At 40.9% G+C, this 21,787-nt stretch overlaps 1 protein-coding gene across 3 annotated transcripts in view; it reads right to left on the bottom strand.

The window, feature by feature from the left end:
* The window catches only part of ROBO1 (roundabout guidance receptor 1), a 1,035,646-nt gene that overhangs the window by 366,980 nt on the left and 646,879 nt on the right, over positions 1–21,787 (bottom strand). For all 3 annotated transcript variants that reach the window (XM_006136943.4, XM_075909735.1, XM_075909745.1), the window contains exon 4: positions 9,411–9,737. In XM_006136943.4, the coding sequence (XP_006137005.1) occupies positions 9,411–9,737 (327 nt within the window). The remainder of the gene's footprint in view (positions 1–9,410; positions 9,738–21,787) is intronic.

The following is a 21,787-nucleotide window of genomic DNA, read 5'->3' as shown; positions in this document are numbered from 1 at the left end:
TACAGCATTTACTTATTTTTGAATATGACCTCTGCTTCATTCCTTGGTCCATAAATGAGTAAGCTGATCAGTGTTTTCACACAGTCTGTGCTACATTTTATTTTAGTTCTGAATCTGCTGAGGTACTAATACTGCCATTCTACCATTCTGTAGTCTCAAAATCAAATTTTTCTGGAGGGTAGGGATTTACATACCATAGCAAGTGACAATAGGGAAGAATCGCAAAATCAACTATTCTCAACACTGAACTGGGAATATTACAGGGAGAAGGAAAACAGACATCAGAATAAGGCTACATAGTCTTTTTTTTTTTTCAATGCAGAGCTTCACTCTCTAGAACCTACCCTAGACCTCCCTTTTGCTGGTTTTCCCATTATAGATTTAAAGGGATAGCACACATCCTCAGATGTGACATGGAAAAAAGAAGGCAAGTCAATTCCAGAATGGAAGAGGGTAAGTCAAACCTCCCCTTCTTTCCCCCAGACAGAGTCCTCAGGCCGTCAATTGACATTAGTTCCTGATTTATAAAACATTTGTTCATTTTTGGTAGGCCTAACCCATAATCAGTCCACAACAATATTTGAGAGAGGCATTTAATTAAATAGTTTTAATTTTATTAAGAGTTTTACTCTTCTTATATTTAAAAAAAACAGAACTAAATTATGCAGTTCTGTGCATATAACAGCTGTTTAGCTCTGAAAGGATGATAGTTTTACTCCTCTAGAGTACAATAATCACCTCTCAAACTTGCAGGGATTTGCTGTAAATATAATAGCTCAATTATATATACAATGTATCAGTATTTAGAAATGTAACAGTAAGTTTCAAGGAAATTAGTTTTTCCCCAGCCAAGGCTAGTCTCTCCCCTGTTTTTGATTAATTTTCCCATTCTCATTAGGATAACTATGTTTTATGCCAAGGACAGTTAGATGGGATTTCCTTATAGTACTAAGCTTCCAGAATTACTTCAGCTTTAATTACTGCCAATGTAATTCTACTGCCAAATTACATAGAATGTTGGGGGAGAGCAGGAGATAGAGAAGGAGTTTAGAATTCATTGCAAAGCAAAATAAGTTCTTGAGGGGAACAGGAGTGAAGGAGGTAAAGCATAGAACTGAAGTCCCAAACTCTCAATGATAATACAGGAAGGACCTTGCTAGTCCTGCACCCTTGGGACCTAACTGGTCCTGAGCAAGGGTATTTGCCAGACCAGGGAAAGTCCCTCCCCTCATGGCCGTGCTGCCACCTGACTAGGGCTCCAGCCTGCCCCCGCTGCTGCCTGGGGCTCTCGTTGGCCCCACTGATGCCTAGACCAGAGTGCCACATCCAGAGGTCTGCAGCTAGGGCACAGCTCCTCAGTCACATGGCTCCATGGTCTAGGCCAGAGTGCTGCAGCAAGGGTACAGGAACAGGGCCACTACTCCGCGGCCTGGGCCAGAGCTCCCTGGCTGCTGCTGGGGCTGGGTTTCCCCAGCTTCTGGTGCTAGACCACAGCCAGAGCTCCAGAGACGGGGATGGGGCCAGAGCTCCCTGGCCACTGGAGCTAGCGAGCTCGGCTGGGGCCAGAACTCCCTGCCATGCTGTCTGTTCACCCTCCTGCCTCCTCCCATCCTCCACATACTCTGGGCTCTTGGCTGGGTCACCGGTGCCCCTTACGGCATGCCTGCCCCCGTCACCGGACCTTCCTTTTCCTGGTCTCTGTGGTCTAGGAACATCCATGGCCCATGCCAGACCATGAATGTTGCCAGACCAGGAGTCCCAGTTAAGGGACGTACAACCTGTATATTCTGCTATAGACTAGAATGATAAAGGATAATACTTTTAAAATATCCAAAGCTGTATGAAGGTAACAAGCTAATGTACTCGCGTGTGCTTTTCTGAAGTACAGTCAACACATATGAAATTGTAAATAGAAGGTACAAACAATTTGTGTTATCATTGTTGCACAGAAAGAAAGATTTTTAAATGATATTACATCCTATTTTAAAAATGCTTTAGAAGTTGACAGCTTCTAGTAACCCAGGATTTCAGTTGTTGTTACAGCTGTACAGTTACACTTAGTTTCAAGGCAAATACAGCATAGATAAATGTTTTTAAAAGCATTACCAACAACTGTGCTATGGAGCCTGTATTGCCTCAAGCTACTTTTGTTAATGACATTACTTGTGGGTATAACTTCACTAAAATTTCTGATGATATCTGCTTTTTCCTGTGTCTGAAACTTTGGGAGAAAAGAAAGCAGTTCTATTCAAATGTCTTCCATCCATACGATTAACATTAAAGAATTTAAGTAATATTCTGAGAAAAGTTACCAGGACCGTAGGTGGTTGTTATTATTATTATTATTACTTTCCCAATTTAGAATGCAAAGAAAATCTAAAATCTTTTCAAAGTTAACTCAGTAAATAGTTGTGCCATAAAACTGCAATGCAGTTTTGGGACCATATTACAGTAATTTTCAGAGCAAAGCGCTCAACAAGACTTTTCCCAAAGTGAATGTAACCAGCACATTAAATTAAAATTAATATGCTTAACAAGTGCGGATGTGTCACTCACGAGTTTGCTAATGGGCCACAAAGTCTAGTCAAAATTGGAACTATTTTACTGGTTAATTTCAGCTATTGCTTTAGAATAGTGCAACAATACAAAGGCTATTAGTCCATTATTATTCAACTAACCTTCCAGAAATTCAGTTATTTCCAGAGCTGAACAGTCAGAACAGGTACAATAACTATGTTTCAACCTACAAATCAAAAGTGAGTAATGCTTTTTCTATGTCATTTTTCAAGTACTATCCCTATACCAACTATAAATTAAATTAATGGAGATTGCCTATCTCCTAGAACTGGAAGAGACCTTGAAAGGTCATTGAGTCCAGTCCCCTGCCCTCACAGCAGGACCAAGTACCATCCCTGACAAATGTTTGCCCCAAATCCCTAAATGGCCTCTACAAGGACTGAACTCACAACTCTAGGTTTAGCAGGCCAATGCTGAAACCACTGAGCTGTCCCTCCCCTCCCTGCTGTGAGGATATCAGTCCTTTAAAGAGACTGGTTAGATGGAGCTATCAAGTCATCTCTCAAGTTAACACCACGTAAGAAGGTACCCTCAATAAAAGATGTCACATCCTGGCAAGTCAGAATACTTTGTGGGTATTGCTGAGTATTAAATGTAAAGAGTATTTGAATTACCATCTCTCTCTAAACTACAAACAAACAGGCTAGTTTAGTAGGAAGAAGCACTCTGTTAGAAAAATTAGAGGTAATGTGTAGTTTAGCTCGTAGAAAAATAATTTTATTAGAAAACAGTCTTTTTACAAATCTTTATTCAAAAGTCAGATTACAATAACCTGTTTTTCTATTAGCAAGATCGTTTAGAGGGCTTTGAAATAAAGGTTTCCTTAAACACTAGGGTTGCATCTAGACTGGCTGCTTGAATTTGCGCAAGAACACTGATGATCTAATGTAAGATTGTCAGTGTTCTTCCGCAAATACTATGCTGCTCCCATTCGGGAAAAAGCTCTCTTGTGCAAATGTATTTGCGCAAGAGGGCCAGTGTAGACAGCTAAAAACTGTTTTGCACAAAAAAGCCCCGATGGCAAAAATGGCGATCGGGGCTGTCTTGCGCAAAACGGTCTGTGCCAATCTAGACGCTCTTTTCCTCAAATGCTTTTAACGGAAAAACGTTTCCATTAAAAGGATTTGCGGAAAATCATGCCAGTCTAGACATAGCCTTGTAGTGCAACTATAGCTGTCATCTAAGCAAGAAACAATATATAAATTAAGATGTACGAGACCAGTGTCTACCAAATACTAGGGCTATGTCTACACTGCAGGCTTTTTGCACAAGAATGGCTGCTCTTGCGCAAAAACTTGTGGAGTGTCTACACTGCACACATGTTCTTGCGCAAGTAAATTTACAGTAAAAGCATCAGAAAAGAGGGCTTCTTGTGCAAGTTATTCCTCTCCCCACGAGGAATAAGCCGTCTTGTGCAAGAGCTCTTGCGCAAGAAGGCAGTGTGGACGGGCAACAGGGGTTTCTTGCGCAAGAAACCCCAATGGCTAAAATGGCCATCAGAGCTTTCTTGAACGAAATAGTGTCCACACTATCATGGATGCTCTTGCACAAAAGCACATGGCAGTGTGGACACGGTCTTGCGCAAGTACTTTTGTGCAAGAATTCTTGCACAAAACAATTCTTGCGCAAGAAGCCTGCAGTGTAGACGTAGCCTAGCAGTTTGGTTATCCTCAAGATCCCAGACAATTCAGAAGTGTGGGCAGAAAGTAGGAAGGCAAAAAGGTATTGACCATGCCCATTTGCCTGACACTGCTATTACCATGCTTGGTTATGAATAAACACCACACAATTTGAGAACCATCTTTATTTTCATGGAAGTTACAGGTCCTCTAAAAATGAGTAATTGTATGAAAAGGTAAAGGGTTGCACTAACTGTTGAGTCAGTGTGCTTGTGCAATGAAATGCCAACGAAATAAATTTGATCTTGATCAGGTACAGCTGTTCATCAGAGAAGCTTCTAAACAGCATGAAACAACTGTAGTATACTCCCAGTCTGATAGATAACCTCTCTCATTCCTCCAAAGCTGCCTTTGCTTCTCTTAGGGTGAGAAACAGCCTCTGCTTCTTAGTTCTTTATGTAATGCACAGATTCTTGTCTGGACCACTTATTTGGAGGAAGAAAAACACTGATCAACTCTGTGCTCCCATCTGTAAAAACTGTCATTGATAGTAAGAATTACTCCATTTAGTTTTGACAAGGACATGCCCTTTATCACATTCTTTAGCACCTTTCACCACCAGGGAATGTGTCACTGGTACATGGTAATCTGAAACTGGTTACATTCTTCAAATACAAAACATGGAGCTAATTTAAGTAGGTCTCCAGTGATCAAAAGGCTGAGTTAAGGAAGTCAAGAAGAGGGAGACAAACAGACTTGTAGCAGTATTAAATCTTCGAAAGATGACTAGTTACCAGTGCCTGATTATCCCATTGCCTTCCCTGGTTCGTCTACTACACAGAAGCCTTATTCAGTTGTGAGTAAAGTCAGATGATATGTAAGCAGATTCCATTTAAAAAAGTGAGAACTATGTCCTGTTAAAGTCTTTTATAACCAAACATTCGGCTATGACTCATATCTATATATAGCTATATACAGGGCTCGACAAATAATACAATCTACTCGCCCATGGCAAGTAGATTGCAACCCGGAAGAGCCGGGTTTGGGCGATCTGCGCATGCGCAGAACGATCTGCACATGCGCAGACCGCTGGACAGTGCGGCTGGCGAGCGGGGCTTGCTGCGGTTTGGCGATTCCTGGCTATATATCTATATCTCTAGATATAGATATAGATATAGATATACACCTCTTGTGTACAAACCAGATAAAATTAAACAATGAGAAGTCCTGTGGCACCTTATGGACCAGGAGTTCTTAACCAGTGAGGTGCGCTTCCCCAGGGGAGTTGTGAAGGGGATACAGAGGAGGTGTGAGGTGCCTCCCAGAAAATTTATCGCAATTGCCTTCTCACTGGATAAAATTCTAAAGTTTAGATTTCTTCATAATTAATATTATGAATTAAAATTATAAACATTAATTTCTTATTAACGTCTAGAGATCGGCACACTACAATAGCAGTGCGAATCAATCAGGCCTATGTGACAACACACTACAATAATAGTACGCGAGCATTGCCGACTTCATCTTCAAATATTACGTAAATTTATTAGGAAAAGGTTCAAAGTAAAAAGCTCATATTATTCATTTAGGTATTGTAAAGGGGCTCACTCACCCCACAGCGCCACCAGCCATCGGACTTGCAAATTAGCTTGGACGGCTACACCCAGCAGGTTCACCAGGTCCCAGGGTTCAGGCAGGCCTTGGGGTTAGACCCGGGCCTTCAGCTCAGGCCAGTCCTCCAAATCGCCAGGCACCAGTAGAGCCTTGGGTTCCTCTAGGTCAGAGGGTAGCCCTGCTGGCTGGCTTGGCCAGGCCTCGGTGGCCAGGCAGGGGAGCCCTCGCTGGCCTGAGGGAAGGCGGCTGTGGGAGGCCCAGACCAGATCTCAGCCTCATCAGCCAGGAGCTCTGGGCAGGCCTCTGTCACCCTCAGAGGCTGGGCCCCGACTGAGCTCCTTGGCAGAGTTCTTATAGTCCTTGTCACACCCCTTAGCTTCCTGTCAGGTGAGGAGGCGGGGCTAGGCTGTGCACAAAATGACGGCCAGGGGAGTGAGTGAACATGAAGTTCACTTTCAGGGGAGCTGTGAAGGTAAAAAGGTTAAGAACCCCTGTTATAGACTAACAGATTTATTGAACCGTAAGCTTTCGTGTGTAAAGACCCACAAATTATATCTTATGTTAAAGTTACAAAGTTATTTCTCTAGCTGAGACAGTGCCACGTGACTCTATAGTTTTCCACTACTGTTCTCCAAAATGGTTGACAGATTGTAAGCTTTTGGTGCCCAGAGATATTATGTGGCTTTTGATTTGACTTAGTATCATACAATCCTGTAACCTGATCAAACAGAAGAGCTTCAGGATGACATAAGCAATGCTATGTTGTGTTTAGTAAAGAGATCCCATATGGGAAGATAAATTTATTTAATGCACAGTACTACAGGAGGGATCAAGTTATTTTGTTTGTTTAAAAAGCCAGTAACAGGAAATAAATACAGGAAAAGCGTATGAAAATTAGAGAATACTGCACTTTTAAACAATGCCAAGGACACCAATAATCAAGCCAACAATGTAATGCATAAACCTCAATTTTAAAGTAACACAGGAGGCAGAGATTGTAGTGAAGAAAATACTTCCTTGATGCAGTTTACTGAAGATACAAAATGGTTATTAGTGCTACATCCATGTTATACACCAAGGGACAAATGGCCATTGCTAGCTAAAAGCTAGACTTCAGTGGGGGATAGAGAAGATACACATACAGTGTATTGTGCATAAAAGTACGTAGCTAAGCCCCTCACGGAGCCTGCAAGGGAGTGAGAAGATGAGTAAGCTTACACATACAAGAAAGCCTCATGTTTTTTCATATTCTATCTGCTCTGAGGATACAATGAAGGTTTTACTTTCCAAGGGTGTTAATCAGATACAAAAGAACAAAATTTTATATGTACTTAAAATATATTAGTTTAATTTAAAAAGCCTTTAATGTTAATATTTAACATCATATAAGATTTTGATTTTTGACATATCACCCTAACTTCTTCGTTTGTAACTAGAGACACTGTAAAGCTTACATGCATCATACAGCAAAAAACAAAAAAACACAACAAAAACACGTTACTGTAAAAACAAAATTTTCTTGATGGACTGTCCCTATCTCAAAGATCAGCAGTGAATTTGTTTGCAAAACATGTCATGGGTCAGAGTAACTGGTCTAAAATTGTTTGTGTTTATAAGAAAAAATAAACAAGAATATTTATTGTTTGAAGTATACGCTACAAATTCACAATCTACAAAAGGACTGAAATCTAAATAAGTTGTGACAATCAGAATGATGAAAAAGGAAGTGCTTTATAAATGTGAATTACTGCCATAGAATAGAGTTGTCCTCCATTACAGTATATCTAGCAGTTACAGTGCATAAAAAGCTTTTGTTTCCTTATTTTTTTTACAAACATCTTTCAGTTAAATTACTTGTGTAGCATTAAAGCATAACCAACTGAATACACTAAAATATTATTTTGTTTCCCCTAAATGCAAACCAAATAAAGGTTGTGTAAACTTGCAAAGACAAAACTAAAACTGAAGGATTTTTAAAGTAACAATTGCATGTGATAATGCTTTTTTGTATGAAAGGGGATGCAAGTGACAAGTGAATCAAAACAGTATTTTCTCTTTGACCACTGAGTCTAAATGTAGTTTATAATGATAGTGTTACATCTATGTTTCACAGATGTTAAATTTAATGTAAATGTATTCCAGTAGCCTTCAATTATTTCCCTTTTTCCTAAAATATCTGGTACTTTTCAGTGCTATTTAAAATGCTTCACTGATTTTGCATTTTCACATGGTTGTTTGTTCTGTTAATATCTTTTCAAATACCATGTTACCCCAAAGCTAAAAATCTAATTTGCTAATCTAATCACACATTTTAGTGACTTTTCCTTTTAAGTGTTGATGTTGACTTCAACAATAATCAACTCTCAGCAAATCTCAACTCACATTTCAGAACTCAGATTCACTGTCAAGATGACTGTGATTTGGAATTGGATTAGAAGTTAATACTACGCCATTGTTCTATAGCAAATATGTGAAGCTCTGTTAGAATATACTTGTCTTTTATCCTTGTCTCAAAAATTAATTAAGACATTTAAAAAAACCTCATGGTATCACTAATGTTTTGCATATATCTCCAGACCCTGTCACAAAGATTCTCACTGTAATCTAATCAAAATGACTTGAGACAAGGTCACAAATATATTTAAAAACTGCCAAGTGAATAGGCAGAAGTGACACTGCTCCACCAAATGAGGCTTAACCCCAGTTCCTTAACTTTAAATGAGAAATTGTGAGATGAATATATACTTTTCCATACACAACAAATAGTGGCATCAATACCACATGTGCATTTCAAGAAGTATAATATGAACCAAATAAAAACTGCATTTTATTTGAATGCCTCACACATCACTAATATCCTTGGCAACAACAATTTCTTCAGACATCTATAGGGATTGTGGATATTCATCTGGGGTGGGGTGAGGTGGAGGGAATTAAGACTCTTGTTTAGGTTTCTAAATTTGACTTTCAGCCTCAAAATATCAAAGCTTGAAATTCTGACTTTTCACTGAGTCTCAAGATCCTTTCATGCATGATCACTTTTAACTTTGTTCTTCTGAATGGAAAAGAGGCATGTTTGAAGGGACACATCTGATGAAATGTAATTGAACAACATACCTATATGCTCCTGTCTATGCCTACTATAAACCCAGAGTTAGTTTGTTGGCAATGCACTAGCAATCATTGGAGTACATTCGGTTTCTCTTGTGCACCTGGTCATTTTTTGCCTTTTGTTTATACACACGCACCTCTCTACTTTCTGCTCTGCTACATCAAACCTTTACTCTTTCACTAGTAATAATAAACTACATTTTATATTACGTGGTAGAAAAAAGGATTAATGATTTTTTAGTCAGGCATCCGACATTTTTCTATGAAAATGTATCTGGCCAACATATCAAAATCTCAAAAATGTCTGTTTCCTTACCATATGTTTGTCTTCCAGTAAGTGTGCAGTAATTTCAACATTATAGCTCTTACCTTTATTTTAAGTTAGCTGTTAATTTCAGAGAAACATGATGATTTTTTCTTTTAAATTTCCAGAAATAACTAACATGAAGACAAGTGACTATTCGTAAAAAATGAAAAACCTTTACTTACTTGCTACCTCCAGAGATGCATTGTGACTCACAGCTTCACCAAGGTAATTCCTTGCAACACAGACATAGACTCCTTCATCTGGTCGACTTTTGCGTCCGTGTACTATGCGTAAGAAAAATAAAGATCCGCTGGGCAGCAACATCCGATGGGAGCGAGGATCATCTTTATCAGTTTCAACTCTTTCACCCCCTTTATACCATTCAATAGTTGGGGTTGGCCTGCCTTCAGCTTTACAGTTCAAAGTTGCTGGTTCTCCTTTTGAAACAATTAGATCAGAAGGATGCTCAACAATTCGAGGTGGGAAATCTTCTTGACGGAGACGGGAGCCTATAAAATAAAGAAACCAACGTTTTTTTATTAGATCATAGAATACTAGAACAGGAAGGGATCTTGAGAGGCCATCAAGTCTAGTCCCTTGCCTTCATGGCAGGACTAAGCATCATCTAGATCATCCCTGAGAGATGTTTAGCTAACCTGCTCTTAAGTACCTCCAATGATGAAGATTCTACAACCTCCCTAGGCATTTATTCCAGTGCTTAACCACTCTGACAGGAAGTTTTTCTTAACATCCACCCTAAACCTCCCTTGCTGCAATTTAAGCTTAATGCTTCTTGTCCTAATCATGACCATACACCAGGGGTGTGCAAGATAGGGTCCGTGGGCTGAATCTAGCTTGCCAAACCACTGGATCTGGCCCGTGGCTGCCCCTGCAGCCCAATCAAGATCAGAGGTCGGGGAGTGTGCAAAGTCTCCTTCCCCTGCTAGGGGCGCACAACACCAGAGGGAGCCACCAGCTGTTCCAAACAGCTGGCAGCTCTCTCTAAGTTCTGAATGACCCTGGCGGGGGGGGGTGGGGTGGGGGGGGAGAGACTTCATATGCTTCTCCACCCTCAGGCCAATCAGGGTCTTGAGGTGGGGGAGCACATGAAGTCTCCGCCCTCCCACCACAGTGGGCTGGACCTAGAGGGAATAGCTCCCTTCTGTCCAAGGCCCAGCCCCTTCTGCCTGAGACCCCCGCCCCTTAGGGGCGGCCTGCAACCATTTCCAAAATTCATGAAGTGGCCCCCATTCAAAAATTATTGCCCATCCCTGTTATACAGTCACTGAATGGAATTCAGAATTATGTAATATGATAATTTGACTGTTAATTCACAATAATCTGGTACTGTAATAAAAGGTAGTTATGATGCAACTCAAATTTTGATCAAATTTAATGCATTTCAGCATGCAAGTGCTTTCCTATAATTGAGCAAAATAAGGCGACATTTGTCAAATAACAGTCTTCTGATATCTATGGGTATGTCTACACTACCCCGCTAGTTCGAACTAGCGGGGTAATGTAGGCATACCGCACTTGCAAATGAAGCCCGGGATTTGAATTTCCCGGGCTTCATTTGCATAAGCCGGCTGGCGCCATTTTTAAATGCCGGCTTGTTCGAACCCCGTGCCGCGCGGCTACACACGGCACGGGCTAGATAGTTCGAACTAGCAAGCCATTCTGCACTATCTGTACACCTCGTTCCACCTGGTACAGATAGTGCGGAATGGCTTGCTAGTTCGAACTATCTAGCCCATGCCGCGTGTAGCCGCGCGGCACGGGGTTCGAACAAGCTGGCATTTAAAAATGGCACCGGCCGGCTTATGCAAATGAAGCCTGGGAAATTCAAATCCCGGGCTTCATTTGCAAGTGTGGTATGCCTACATTACCACCCTAGTTCGAACTAGGGTGGTAGTGTAGACATACCCTTAGTCATTTAACAAAACAGCTAAGTTATTCATGCAGATCTACTGTGTTACAGTACAAAGATGAAAAACCTTTACAGATAGCAGGGGAGTCTCAGTAAGAGCAGTGCATCTTCTGGGCATGTGAAATAGATCTGAAGTTGACGGGACTGGCAAGCTGGAGACTCCGGATTTATGAAAGGGCATTAGAGTGTAACATCTACTAACTTCAAAGTTCCTTTCTTCTACTTGTATTGTAAACTGCTTTGTACACTCATTAGGCAGTGCCCTAGGAGCATGAGAAAGTGGATGGGCATGGAATGAAAATACCGTTCACAAACTTTCTGTACCTGGGAAATTACAGATGAGGCAATGTCAGTAAGGAGAATACTACACTCATTACAATACTGGAATGTTTATTCCCTTGTTCTATATCATTCACGATCGGGGCCAAAACAATGGATGCTTTTGAACTAATAAGCGCCTCGTATAGATGACATCATGAAGAAGCTCACTGCAGACTCCCATATGACCAGGAGCAATCATAACCACCTATTAAATCATTATATACCACAGGAGAACAGGACAATGCAAGTTAGATGGCCAAGTATAACATTCCATTATGAACTATTCTATGGTATAGATGAAAGACTACAAAGATTTCCAGATCTTTAAATTCATGACAGCCCTGCCCTCCTCAATATTTTCTCTTTCTATATATATATATATAAATATATGACTTTATCACAGTGAAAATTAGCCACTGCATTTAATAATTCTTGATCATTTAAATTTAAAATGTCACAATTCTCTATTGGAGTACAGGCAGTCCCCGACTTACGCGGATCCGACTTACGTCGGATCCGCAGTTACGAACGGGGCTGCCCCGGAGTACACGGACTGTGGGACCTCGCAGTCCTGCCGCCCGTGTACTCCGGGCGAGAAAAGCTGCTCCGCGTCTCCCTGGTCTGCAGACCAGGAAGACGCGGAGCAAAGCCCCGGAGGGGCTCAGGCAGCGGGGCAGCCCAGGCACGCCTGGGTTGCCTCGCTGCCCGAATCCCCCCCCCCTCCCCCCGTGGCTTTGCAAAGCCTCGGGGAAGCCGGCAGCGGAGTAGCCCAGGCGCGCCTGGGTTGCCCCGCTGCCCGAGCCCCCCCGCAGCTTTGCAAAGCCGCGGGGGGGCTCGGGCAGCGAGGCAGCCCAGGCGCGCCTGGGCTGCTCCGCTGACGGCTTCCCCGAGGCTTTGCAAAGCCACGGGGGGGAGGAGGCTCGGGCAGCGGGGCAACCCAAGTGCGCCTGGGCTGCTCCGCTGCCGGCTTCCCTGAGGCTTTGCAAAGCCGCGAGGAGGAAGGGGGGGCTCGGGCAGCGGGGCAACCCAGGTGCGCCTGGGCTGCTCCGCTGCCGGCTTCCCCGAGGCTTTGCAAAGCCGCAGAGGGGCTCGGGCAGCGAGGCAGCCCAGGCGCCCCGCGGCTGTCCTGCTGCCGGCGTCCTCAGAGGCTTTGCTCCCCGTCTCCCTGGTCTGCTGTTCTCCGCTGCCCGCGTCTTCCTGGTCTGCTGGGGTGGGGGGGGGGGCGCAGCTAGTACGCCCCCCCCAGCAGACTAGGCTTTTCTCCGGACGCCTGTGGCAGAGCAGCTGGGGCACTGCCGGTTGGTCCCGCAGCGCCGCTCTGGGCGCTACTGTACCAACCCAGCAGCACCCCAGCTGCTCTGGTCCTGATTCAGCCGCTGCTGGTCAGTTTCAGCAGCGGCTGAATCAGGACGCCTGGGGCAGAGCAGATGGGGTGCTGCTGGGTTGGTCCAGTAGCACCAAGGAACCGCGCTACTGGAGCAACCCAGCAGCACCCAAGCTGCTCTGCCCCCGGCGTCCTGATTTAGCCGCTGCTGAAACTGACCAGCGCTGACTACAGGAAGCCCGAGGAAGAGTTGCTCTGCCCCGGGCTTCCTGGAATCAGCTGCTGATCAGTTTCAGCAGCAGCTGACTTGGGGACGCTTGGGGTTCTTAAGTTGATTCTGTATGTAAGTCAGAACTGGCGGTCAGTTTCAGCAGCGGCTGAATCTGGACGCCAGTTCCGACTTACATACAGATTCAACTTAAGAACAAACCTACAGTCCCTATCTTGTACGTAACCCGGACACTGCCTGTAGTATGTATTTTGAATGGCTACGAAGCAGAAGCACAATATACAAAAATAGGTGTTTTATTCATCACCTGTTACAAGGTCAAGAAATCTCCATCCCTAGAAGTTTTTAAGTCTCTGCTTGACAAAGACCTGGCTGCGTTGATTTAGTTGGGATTGGTCCTGCTTTGGGCAGGGGACTGAACTTGATGACCTCCTGAGGTCTCTTCCAGCTCTATGATTCACTAGTACAAATTAAATTTCAAACTAATAAGCCAGCAATTAGTGACCCGTTTAGGGATGTTAAATGGTTAACTAGTAACCATACAACTTACTTGTATGGTTACTTGTTAACTGGTGACCTGACCCTTGGCAGCGAACTCTGCCAATGGCCAGCCATGCTGGGCCATGGAGGGCCAGGCAGCGGGATCTAACACCTATGGTGGGACCCCATGGCCGTGACCACAGCAGGGCGAGATGGAAAGAGCTGAGTCAAAACTCCTAACCAGTTAAGCACTCTTTTTTAACCAATTAAATGCTTTAACATCCCTTGGCCAGTCCCAAGACATGGACTTGGCCAACTGTGTTAAAAATAGATTTGTATGCTTTGTGCAGTGAAAGAAGAGAGTTTTATATGAACTCCTGTGATAAGTAAATTCACATCTACTCAACCACCAATCAAATGTACCGTGTGGTCTTTTGATGAATGGCACTATAGTATGTTCATACAGAACATATTTGCATTAGCATTACTAATTAATTAATTAATTAATTAATATTAAGTATAAAAATACATTGAACCTAACTAAAGCTGAAAATCAGTGAGATGAAAGAATCTTTAATTTATTTGCTCATTTCTGCAATCACTCATTTCTGTTCCAGAACCAAAGAATCTTTCAAACCTATGAAACCTTGACAATAAAAATAAGCACAACATTTATTCTGCATATAATTTTTACAAACTAAAACTACGCACAATGGTTCATCTACTGTTAAGGAATGAGAAAAGTGAAAGGGAGTCCGAAAAACCCTGATGTTTTTCCTCTTTTATCACTGTTTGGCTTTGGACAAGACATTTTGGGTGCATACACTGTAGTTGGAAATGCAGCTCTGAGTCAGGGTTATGGTGTGGACTGCAGGGCTATTTAACTGTGATGTGGACATTGAGATATGGTCTGGCATGTAGACTCTGCCAGTGTAGGAATCTGAAAGGTGGGAGTGTCGCAAAGCCAGGGTTTCAGTCCAAGTATCTATACCACAGGTAAACAGCCAGCAGCTCAAGACCTGTGAGCTCAAATCAGCTAGCACAAGCCAGCCACAGGTGTCTAATGGCAGTGTAGATATACTCACAGAGACCAAGCACAGAACTCGGACCAGGAAGACCTGGGGTTAAGATGTCCTTAAGCCATTTCTGGACCCTCCAAATTCTGGATTTAAAAAAAACACAGGAGCAATTTATACTGCCTAAATTATTACATGTTCCTAGAGCTGCTCTATGTGTTATAGTGCTGCCCAGAATCTCTGCAGTACACCCTTGATACACATCTCCTGGCCCTGGCCCTGGCCCTGCCATATTTCCCACACAGCTATTACAGGAAATCCTTGAAACACAGCCTTCCAGCTATTTCCATAATGCCTGTGCTGCAGGAATCTCCCCCCAGTCAAAACTGGAGATTTTTTTTACATCATCCAAGCCCTTACCTACGGTGAAGGAGCAAAACTGGTGTCAGGAGGGGAGAGGGAATCTCACCCCCAATCTTTAGTGTGCTTGCAAAGGAACTCAATATCTCCTGTATTCCTCAAGGAAAAAAAACCATAGACATGAGGGATAAAAATAAGGCAATGCTTATACAGTTTTTAGAAGATCTAAAAATGCTAAAATTAACTATCTGAATGTATTATATTTTAAAATATTATTTTAAAAAACAAAAGCTTGACATGATTTTGGGTACATTATCTATGCTACATTTAGAGGGTTACACTAGGCAGTCAATTTAAAAATACACATAATACAGCAGGACTACTCTTTTTTTAAAGTTACAGACTAACACAGCTACTCCTCTGAGACTTTGAGACATAATACAGTGCTCAACCTTCTAGATACAAGAAAACAAGCAAGTCTCTCTGAATACATTCAGTGTTCTTTTCATGCACTGTTCTTCAAGTACCATAAAACAACAACAGTGCAAATACCTGGCTCAGAACTTTCTTGAAAATTGAGACATTCTGATTTCCCGTGGGAGATCGGTGAGGTGACAAGAGAATCTTTTTTTCATGTATTTGATAGGTAACAGTACATATGTTAAAATGACAGAACCCACCATTAACAGATTTTTCTGCTGACACTTTAGAAAGTAACCCCTTTCTGGAAAATTCCTTGACACAGAAAGGGCAAAAGTTGTATGAGTAGTTGAATGCACATTGTGAACATTCACAGCAAATTTTGTGACAACTGCCTGAGGGGATATAATGGCCTTGGCAACCAAGTGATAATCTTTCTGTGTATCTACATGCTATTTTTTTTAAATCTTTCTTTCTTTCTTTTTACCCTTGTTATTTAAGCTTCATTTATGTTTCATTGAGTAGAAGCAGCTTCAATTACCAACATAAATCTTACTGTGGGCACCAATCCTGTAATTTTCTTGTCAAAATGCTACCCCACCAGGGATATTTGGTAAAAATAGAAGCACAGGACCTATTAGTTACATACTATATTTGGCACTAAATACATAGCTGAGCTACATTTTCCCCCCAAATCAGACAGTACTGTGTGAAAGGAACTAACCAACTTGTGTTCCCGATTCTGCTATAATTCTACTCCTAGATCAGAAGTCAACAGGATGCCACCTATTAAAGTCTGCCATACTGATTACTTTCATTCTTCTAGTTAAATGAACAGTATTATGAAAAATCATGTTTCAACTTTATTAGATAATACCATAGCTATTTTTATAAGAATTCAGATCTTGGAGGAAACAGATGTGAAGAATCAGAAGGATCACAAGGTTAGATAAATACAGCTAAGCTCCTTAGGACAACATTGTATTTATTCTCTTCTTAAGAAACCCTGAAAGCTACTGGTGAAGTATACAAATATGTAATAATACAAAATAGATAGGAAGGGAAAAAAATAAATGTAAGCCAATCTGAAAGCTCTTGATTTCAAGGCAAAAAGTAAAGTTATTTTGTTCCAAGCCCAGCCCTCAGAATATCTCATGCGCAAAACAAAAACAAAACAAAAACCACATCATATACCACTCTTAATATCTCAAAAATGGCACCATGAAGCATGAAAAGTCTAAATAACCATATCTAAATCTTCCCAGAAAAATTCTAAAACTTCAGTTAAGATGCTTGAAGAAAACCTTATTTCCTTCAGCTCAAGATCTAAGACAGAAGATACCAAAAATCTTATAAAAAACTTGTGATGTGAACAATTGTAGGTCTTTAACAAGGTGCCTATAAAAACATTTCCTGCTGGTCTGAGTAACTTTTCCTATTCAAAATTTACCCTGAATAAAATATTATTTTTCATTGAAATTATCAGATCTGAACTGTTCCTCTTGTGTCTTTTGTTCATTATATGTCCACAAACAGAATATACATATTTAACAGATCTCTTTTCTAATGGCATGTTATGTGAAGTATTTTGCATAAAGCATATTCAAGTTAGGTCATTCATATTCATAACCATATTTCCATAAAGAATATAGGATACAACATCACAGCTTTAAATGTTTCACAGGGTAGGTCTAACAAAAAGTGCACAGAGATATTTGTACAGTTGAGAATAGAGTACAGAAGATTATTACACCGAATAAACTGTGGACTGTTCAAAAGTGATCATCATTGTCAGCTAGCTCAAATAAATTAGGGTAACTAAAAAGCTTGGTCTTTTTTCAGAGGTCCAGCTCTTTCAATGTTGTGCTCATCAGCCCTCACCCAACTGACCAACCTGAAGCTCTCTAACATACTCAGTGTTGTTTCTCTGTAATATACTCTTCATTTTCACTCTGCCATGTGATAACAACTTGAGCTAAATAAGTAGCAAATTTATTTTTGTTTGTTAGATGTGCTGAAAATGTCCAAATTAATTTTTTTGTTAAAAAAGTAAAATAATTTCAGAGGAAGTTCGTTTCATTTGAGTTTTTAAAACAAAATTTAAGTACCTTTCAAAATGAAAAATTAATTTCATATGAAAAATACTTTGTTTTGAAAACATCAAAATGAAACATGATGACACGTTTTCAGATTTTATGAATACCATTTGGCACAAATTCAAAAAGTGTTTCAAGTTGACACAATCTGCATATTTGGTAACAAAAAACAGTTTGACTCAAAAATCTTCCCCCACATCTAGTAAAAATGTCGGTATTCCCAGTAGTTTGAGCTATATTCACTGCCTGCTTTCATGGGGTCATGTGGATTTGTTAGGAAAGGACAGGTTCTCTTTTGGCTACCATGTCTCAGATAATAATGCCTTCATCTATTTTGTTTTAACTAAAAATCCAGAGTTCTGGCAACTATACAAAGTATAATAAATAGTATACAATATGCAGATTGGAGCACTGTCACAAAATGCTTATTAAAACACTCTCAAACTGAGACTCTCTGAAATTCACCCAGACTACGACCACGGAAAATGCCTGGCAAAACTACATAAGTTCTGCAGTAATAAAACATAGTCACTTAAAACATAGTCTGCAGTTATTTTACAAAGCCAAACAAAAAAAATTAAAGGAATAGAAACATGAATAGATGAAAACGAGGCATAAGATTTTGCCTGTGTTTGTTTACTTAGCCAGATGGCTATAATTGTATTTAGAAAGCTGTGACATTCAGTCACTCAGAGCAAAAATCTTCCATCTTTATACCGCTATGTAACTACAGCATTATACCGCTATGTAACTACTCTCAATAAAAATCAATGGAACTGTACTATGTAATGCACTGTGCAATTTGAATCCTACACTAATCCCATCTGAATCTCCTATCCATACATGAAGATAGACACAGCTGGTGTGGAAGAGCGTGACCTTTACTTTTCCCTGTAACTCCCCATCCCCTGCCCACAAAGGACCTAACAAAGGTAAATTGCATACCTCTACGATAACATCTCATGGGATTGTTTCAAATGCATACTGTAATTGGACATATTTAAGTTCAAGGGAGATTTCCCAACTGGTACTGCTAAGTACTTTGAATGTCTGTTTTTAGCCTCTACTTACAACCAGAGGTGTTCTTGCAACTCATATGGGAATACCCAACATAAGCAGACTCCAGTGCAAGTTGCAGAAGCCCATCTGGAACCCCAGGCACGTACTCATATTCCTAGCCTACACTGGTGTCTGTGCTGTCATCTCTTAACTGCTATTATTAGATGGAGCAACACAAGCTGCAGTCAGACCTAGGACTGCAATACAGACAAAGTTTTAAAAGCTCATCTGTCAAATTATTTTCTCTGCTGGTTTTCAATAAAATCAACTCCTTCCACACCCACTTTCAGCACACTGTTGTTACTTGTCAGCAGAGTTGGACTTGGAAAACTAAAGTGACAAGTTGGTTCAGGTCCAAGTATAACTTATCTAACTCCCTACATTCTGTTGTGTAATTTGAGTGATTCCTTCAGATTATGGTCCATCTCTAAAATGTCAGCTCTATTCCTGATACCTACTGTTAGAATATGAGGCCACCACTTGCAAGTCAGTCTGTGTCCTTCCAAGTGCTAGGTTTTCTTCAGAAACAAGCAAATTTAACACATGAATCACTCAATACAAACTTAAAAGATACACTGCAATGTCATATCTGTCTCAGGAGGAGAATTGAATGATAAAGCTAAAAATGGGCATTTGTCCCAAAGCAGAGAAAATGCATCCCCTTTGTTCTGGGATCAATTATCTACTTCAAAACACTGGAAGCTGACATCTGCCACTTCAGACAAATATATATTTAGGCTCTGGGGTGCATGCATAGTGAAAAATAGAAAATAAAACTACACTTTTATAAAATAAAATAAACTAAAATAAAAAAAACTTCCAATTTTTTGGCAGAGTCTTTTCTCTGCTCAGTCAACCACTAATCTATTTTCTAAGAAGTAACTTGTGTTTATAGACAGATTATACTAGGCTAAAATCATTGAGGTTCATTATTCATAAAGATCCTGATCCACTTCCCCTTGTTTATTTGTATGTTCCACAGTTAAACAACCATCTCTACCTTTGAACATTTTTATGTCTAATATATTTATGTAGCAATGAGACTGCTCATTCCTCACACGTGATCCATTTCAAGGCCAAAATATATGTGGACTCCTACAGCAACTATTCTAAAATTTCCTTTCAAAATGTAATCTGCCATCCACCACAGCAGACATGAAAGAATGAAAGAAAAATAACTACACTTGTGCCTTTAGATATTTCCAAAAGAGTCAGATCGGTATGAAGAGAAGTTACACTCTTGGAACTGCTTCCTGACATGAATACAAGATGGAAGCAGGTGGAAAGAATGGTTACTTGCCTCGTAACTGTAGGTCGTCGAGATGTGTTGCTCATGTACGTTCCATGTAGGTGTGTGCACGCAGCAAAGGGGTGGAGGGCCAGCTGAGGCATCTATTGGCCAGCATAGCTCCCTGATGGCCCAACAGGCACTGCTAAGGGAAAAAATTCCAACAATGCGCACACCTTTATGGAATGGACATGAAAAATCACTTGAAGAAGAAACTGAATTTCTGAAAAACTCTCCTGCAAGAGTTTTCCTTGTACTATGTGAGACATACAAAATTATTTTCCCACATAACTGACCACCAATCCTATCATGTTTAGCTCCTGAAGAATTTCATTTATTACAGCACTTATTACCTTGTTTTGATAGATGTTAACTGCTATATCTTTTTATTACAGTCCTTCTGCTTCTTCTAGGATTGTCTCCTTAAATATTTTAAAGGGATACATCTCACATGAAAAGCAATACAGCATCCATCTCATAGAGATTACTAGAATCTTGCCACCCAACACATATCTTAAAAACCTAAAGAGAACAGGAAACTGGATTGTAATAATGCTGAATTCAAAAGTCTATCAATGACAAACCTGGCTGACAAATTAGTGGGCTCCATTTTTAAGATGTGTTTAATGGATATGCTGGGTTAACCATTACATTGAGAAGAGTTCTAGTCATAAAATCATAGGGCTGGAAGAGACATCAGGAAGTCATCAAGTCCAGCCCCCTGCCCAAAGCAGGACCAATCCCAACTAAATCAACATAGCCAGGGCTTTGTCAAGCCAAGACTTAAAAACCTCTAGGGATGGAGATTCCACCATCTCCCTAGGTAACCCATTCCAGTACTTTACCACCCTCCTAGGGAAATAGTTTTTCCTAATATCCAACCTAGACCTCCCCCACTGTAACTTGAGAACATTGCTCCTTTTTCTGCCATCCGTCACTACTGAGAACAGCCTCTCTCAATCCTTTTTGGAACCTCCCTTCAGGAAGCTAAAGGTTGCTATCAAATCCCCCCTCACTTTTCTTCTGCAGACTAAACAAACCCAAATCCCTCAGCCTCTACTGATAGATCATGTGCTTTAGCCCCCTAATCATTTTGGTTGCCCTCCATTGGACCCTCTCCAATGCTTCCACATCCTTTCTATAGTGGGGGGCCCAGAACTGGACACGATACTCCAGATGTGGCCTCACCAGAGCCGAATAATCACTTCTCTATATCTGCTGGCAATGCTCCTCTTAATGCAACCTAATATGCCATTAGCCTTCTTGGCCTTGATCAGGTTCTTTAGGGTCTGCACATCCCAAACTCATAACTCCGGTCATCTGAAGAAGTGGGCTGTGCCCACAAAAGTTCACGATACCATCTACATCTTTTGTTAGTCTATAAAGTGCTACCAGACCATTCATTGTTTTTTTCTAATTTAAAAGATAACCCAGGTATGTTAAAAAGTTTCGGAGGTGTAGCCGTGTTAGTCTGGAACTGGAAAAATTTTAAAAATGAATAGTCTTGCAGTATCTTAGAGACTAACAAAAAATGTATGGTATATTGTTAAGACACCATGAAGCTAATTGCATTTCTGTTCAAGCATTTCAATTAGACACTATGAGAAGATGTCAAAAGCAATTCACTTACTGTATACTTTTGGCTGAAAAAAATAAGAAGTAACCACAGGGAGTCTGAAGTTGCCTCTGTTGAACATGCCTTTTTCTCTGAAGCAAAAGATTAAGTGGGAACTGACAAAAGCCCTCCAACTTCAAAATCCAGCTAGCTCTGAGATTTGCACTGAGACCAGCAACCCAACTATTCAACATTGGGGAAATTCAAATGGCACAATACGCTAAAAAGGCTAATTTCATAAAAGTGTTTGTAATGTGGAAAACAGGGAAAAGTAAAATTATATGAATAAGTGCAGTGTTTTGTATAGTTTTGTTGCTCCCTTTTTATTGTCTATGTCATATTAACTTTGAGGGCACATATCAGTCTCATTAGCTAGTGAAAGTGGGCACATTTTGGCTCTCAACACTCTATATGCATCCCT

This window comes from Pelodiscus sinensis, chromosome 1 (genome assembly GCF_049634645.1).
Source record: "Pelodiscus sinensis isolate JC-2024 chromosome 1, ASM4963464v1, whole genome shotgun sequence".
Taxonomy (NCBI): Eukaryota; Metazoa; Chordata; order Testudines; family Trionychidae; genus Pelodiscus; species Pelodiscus sinensis.
The sequence above is the reverse complement of the archived record's forward strand: the minus strand, read 5'-3'. Positions and strand labels throughout refer to the sequence as shown.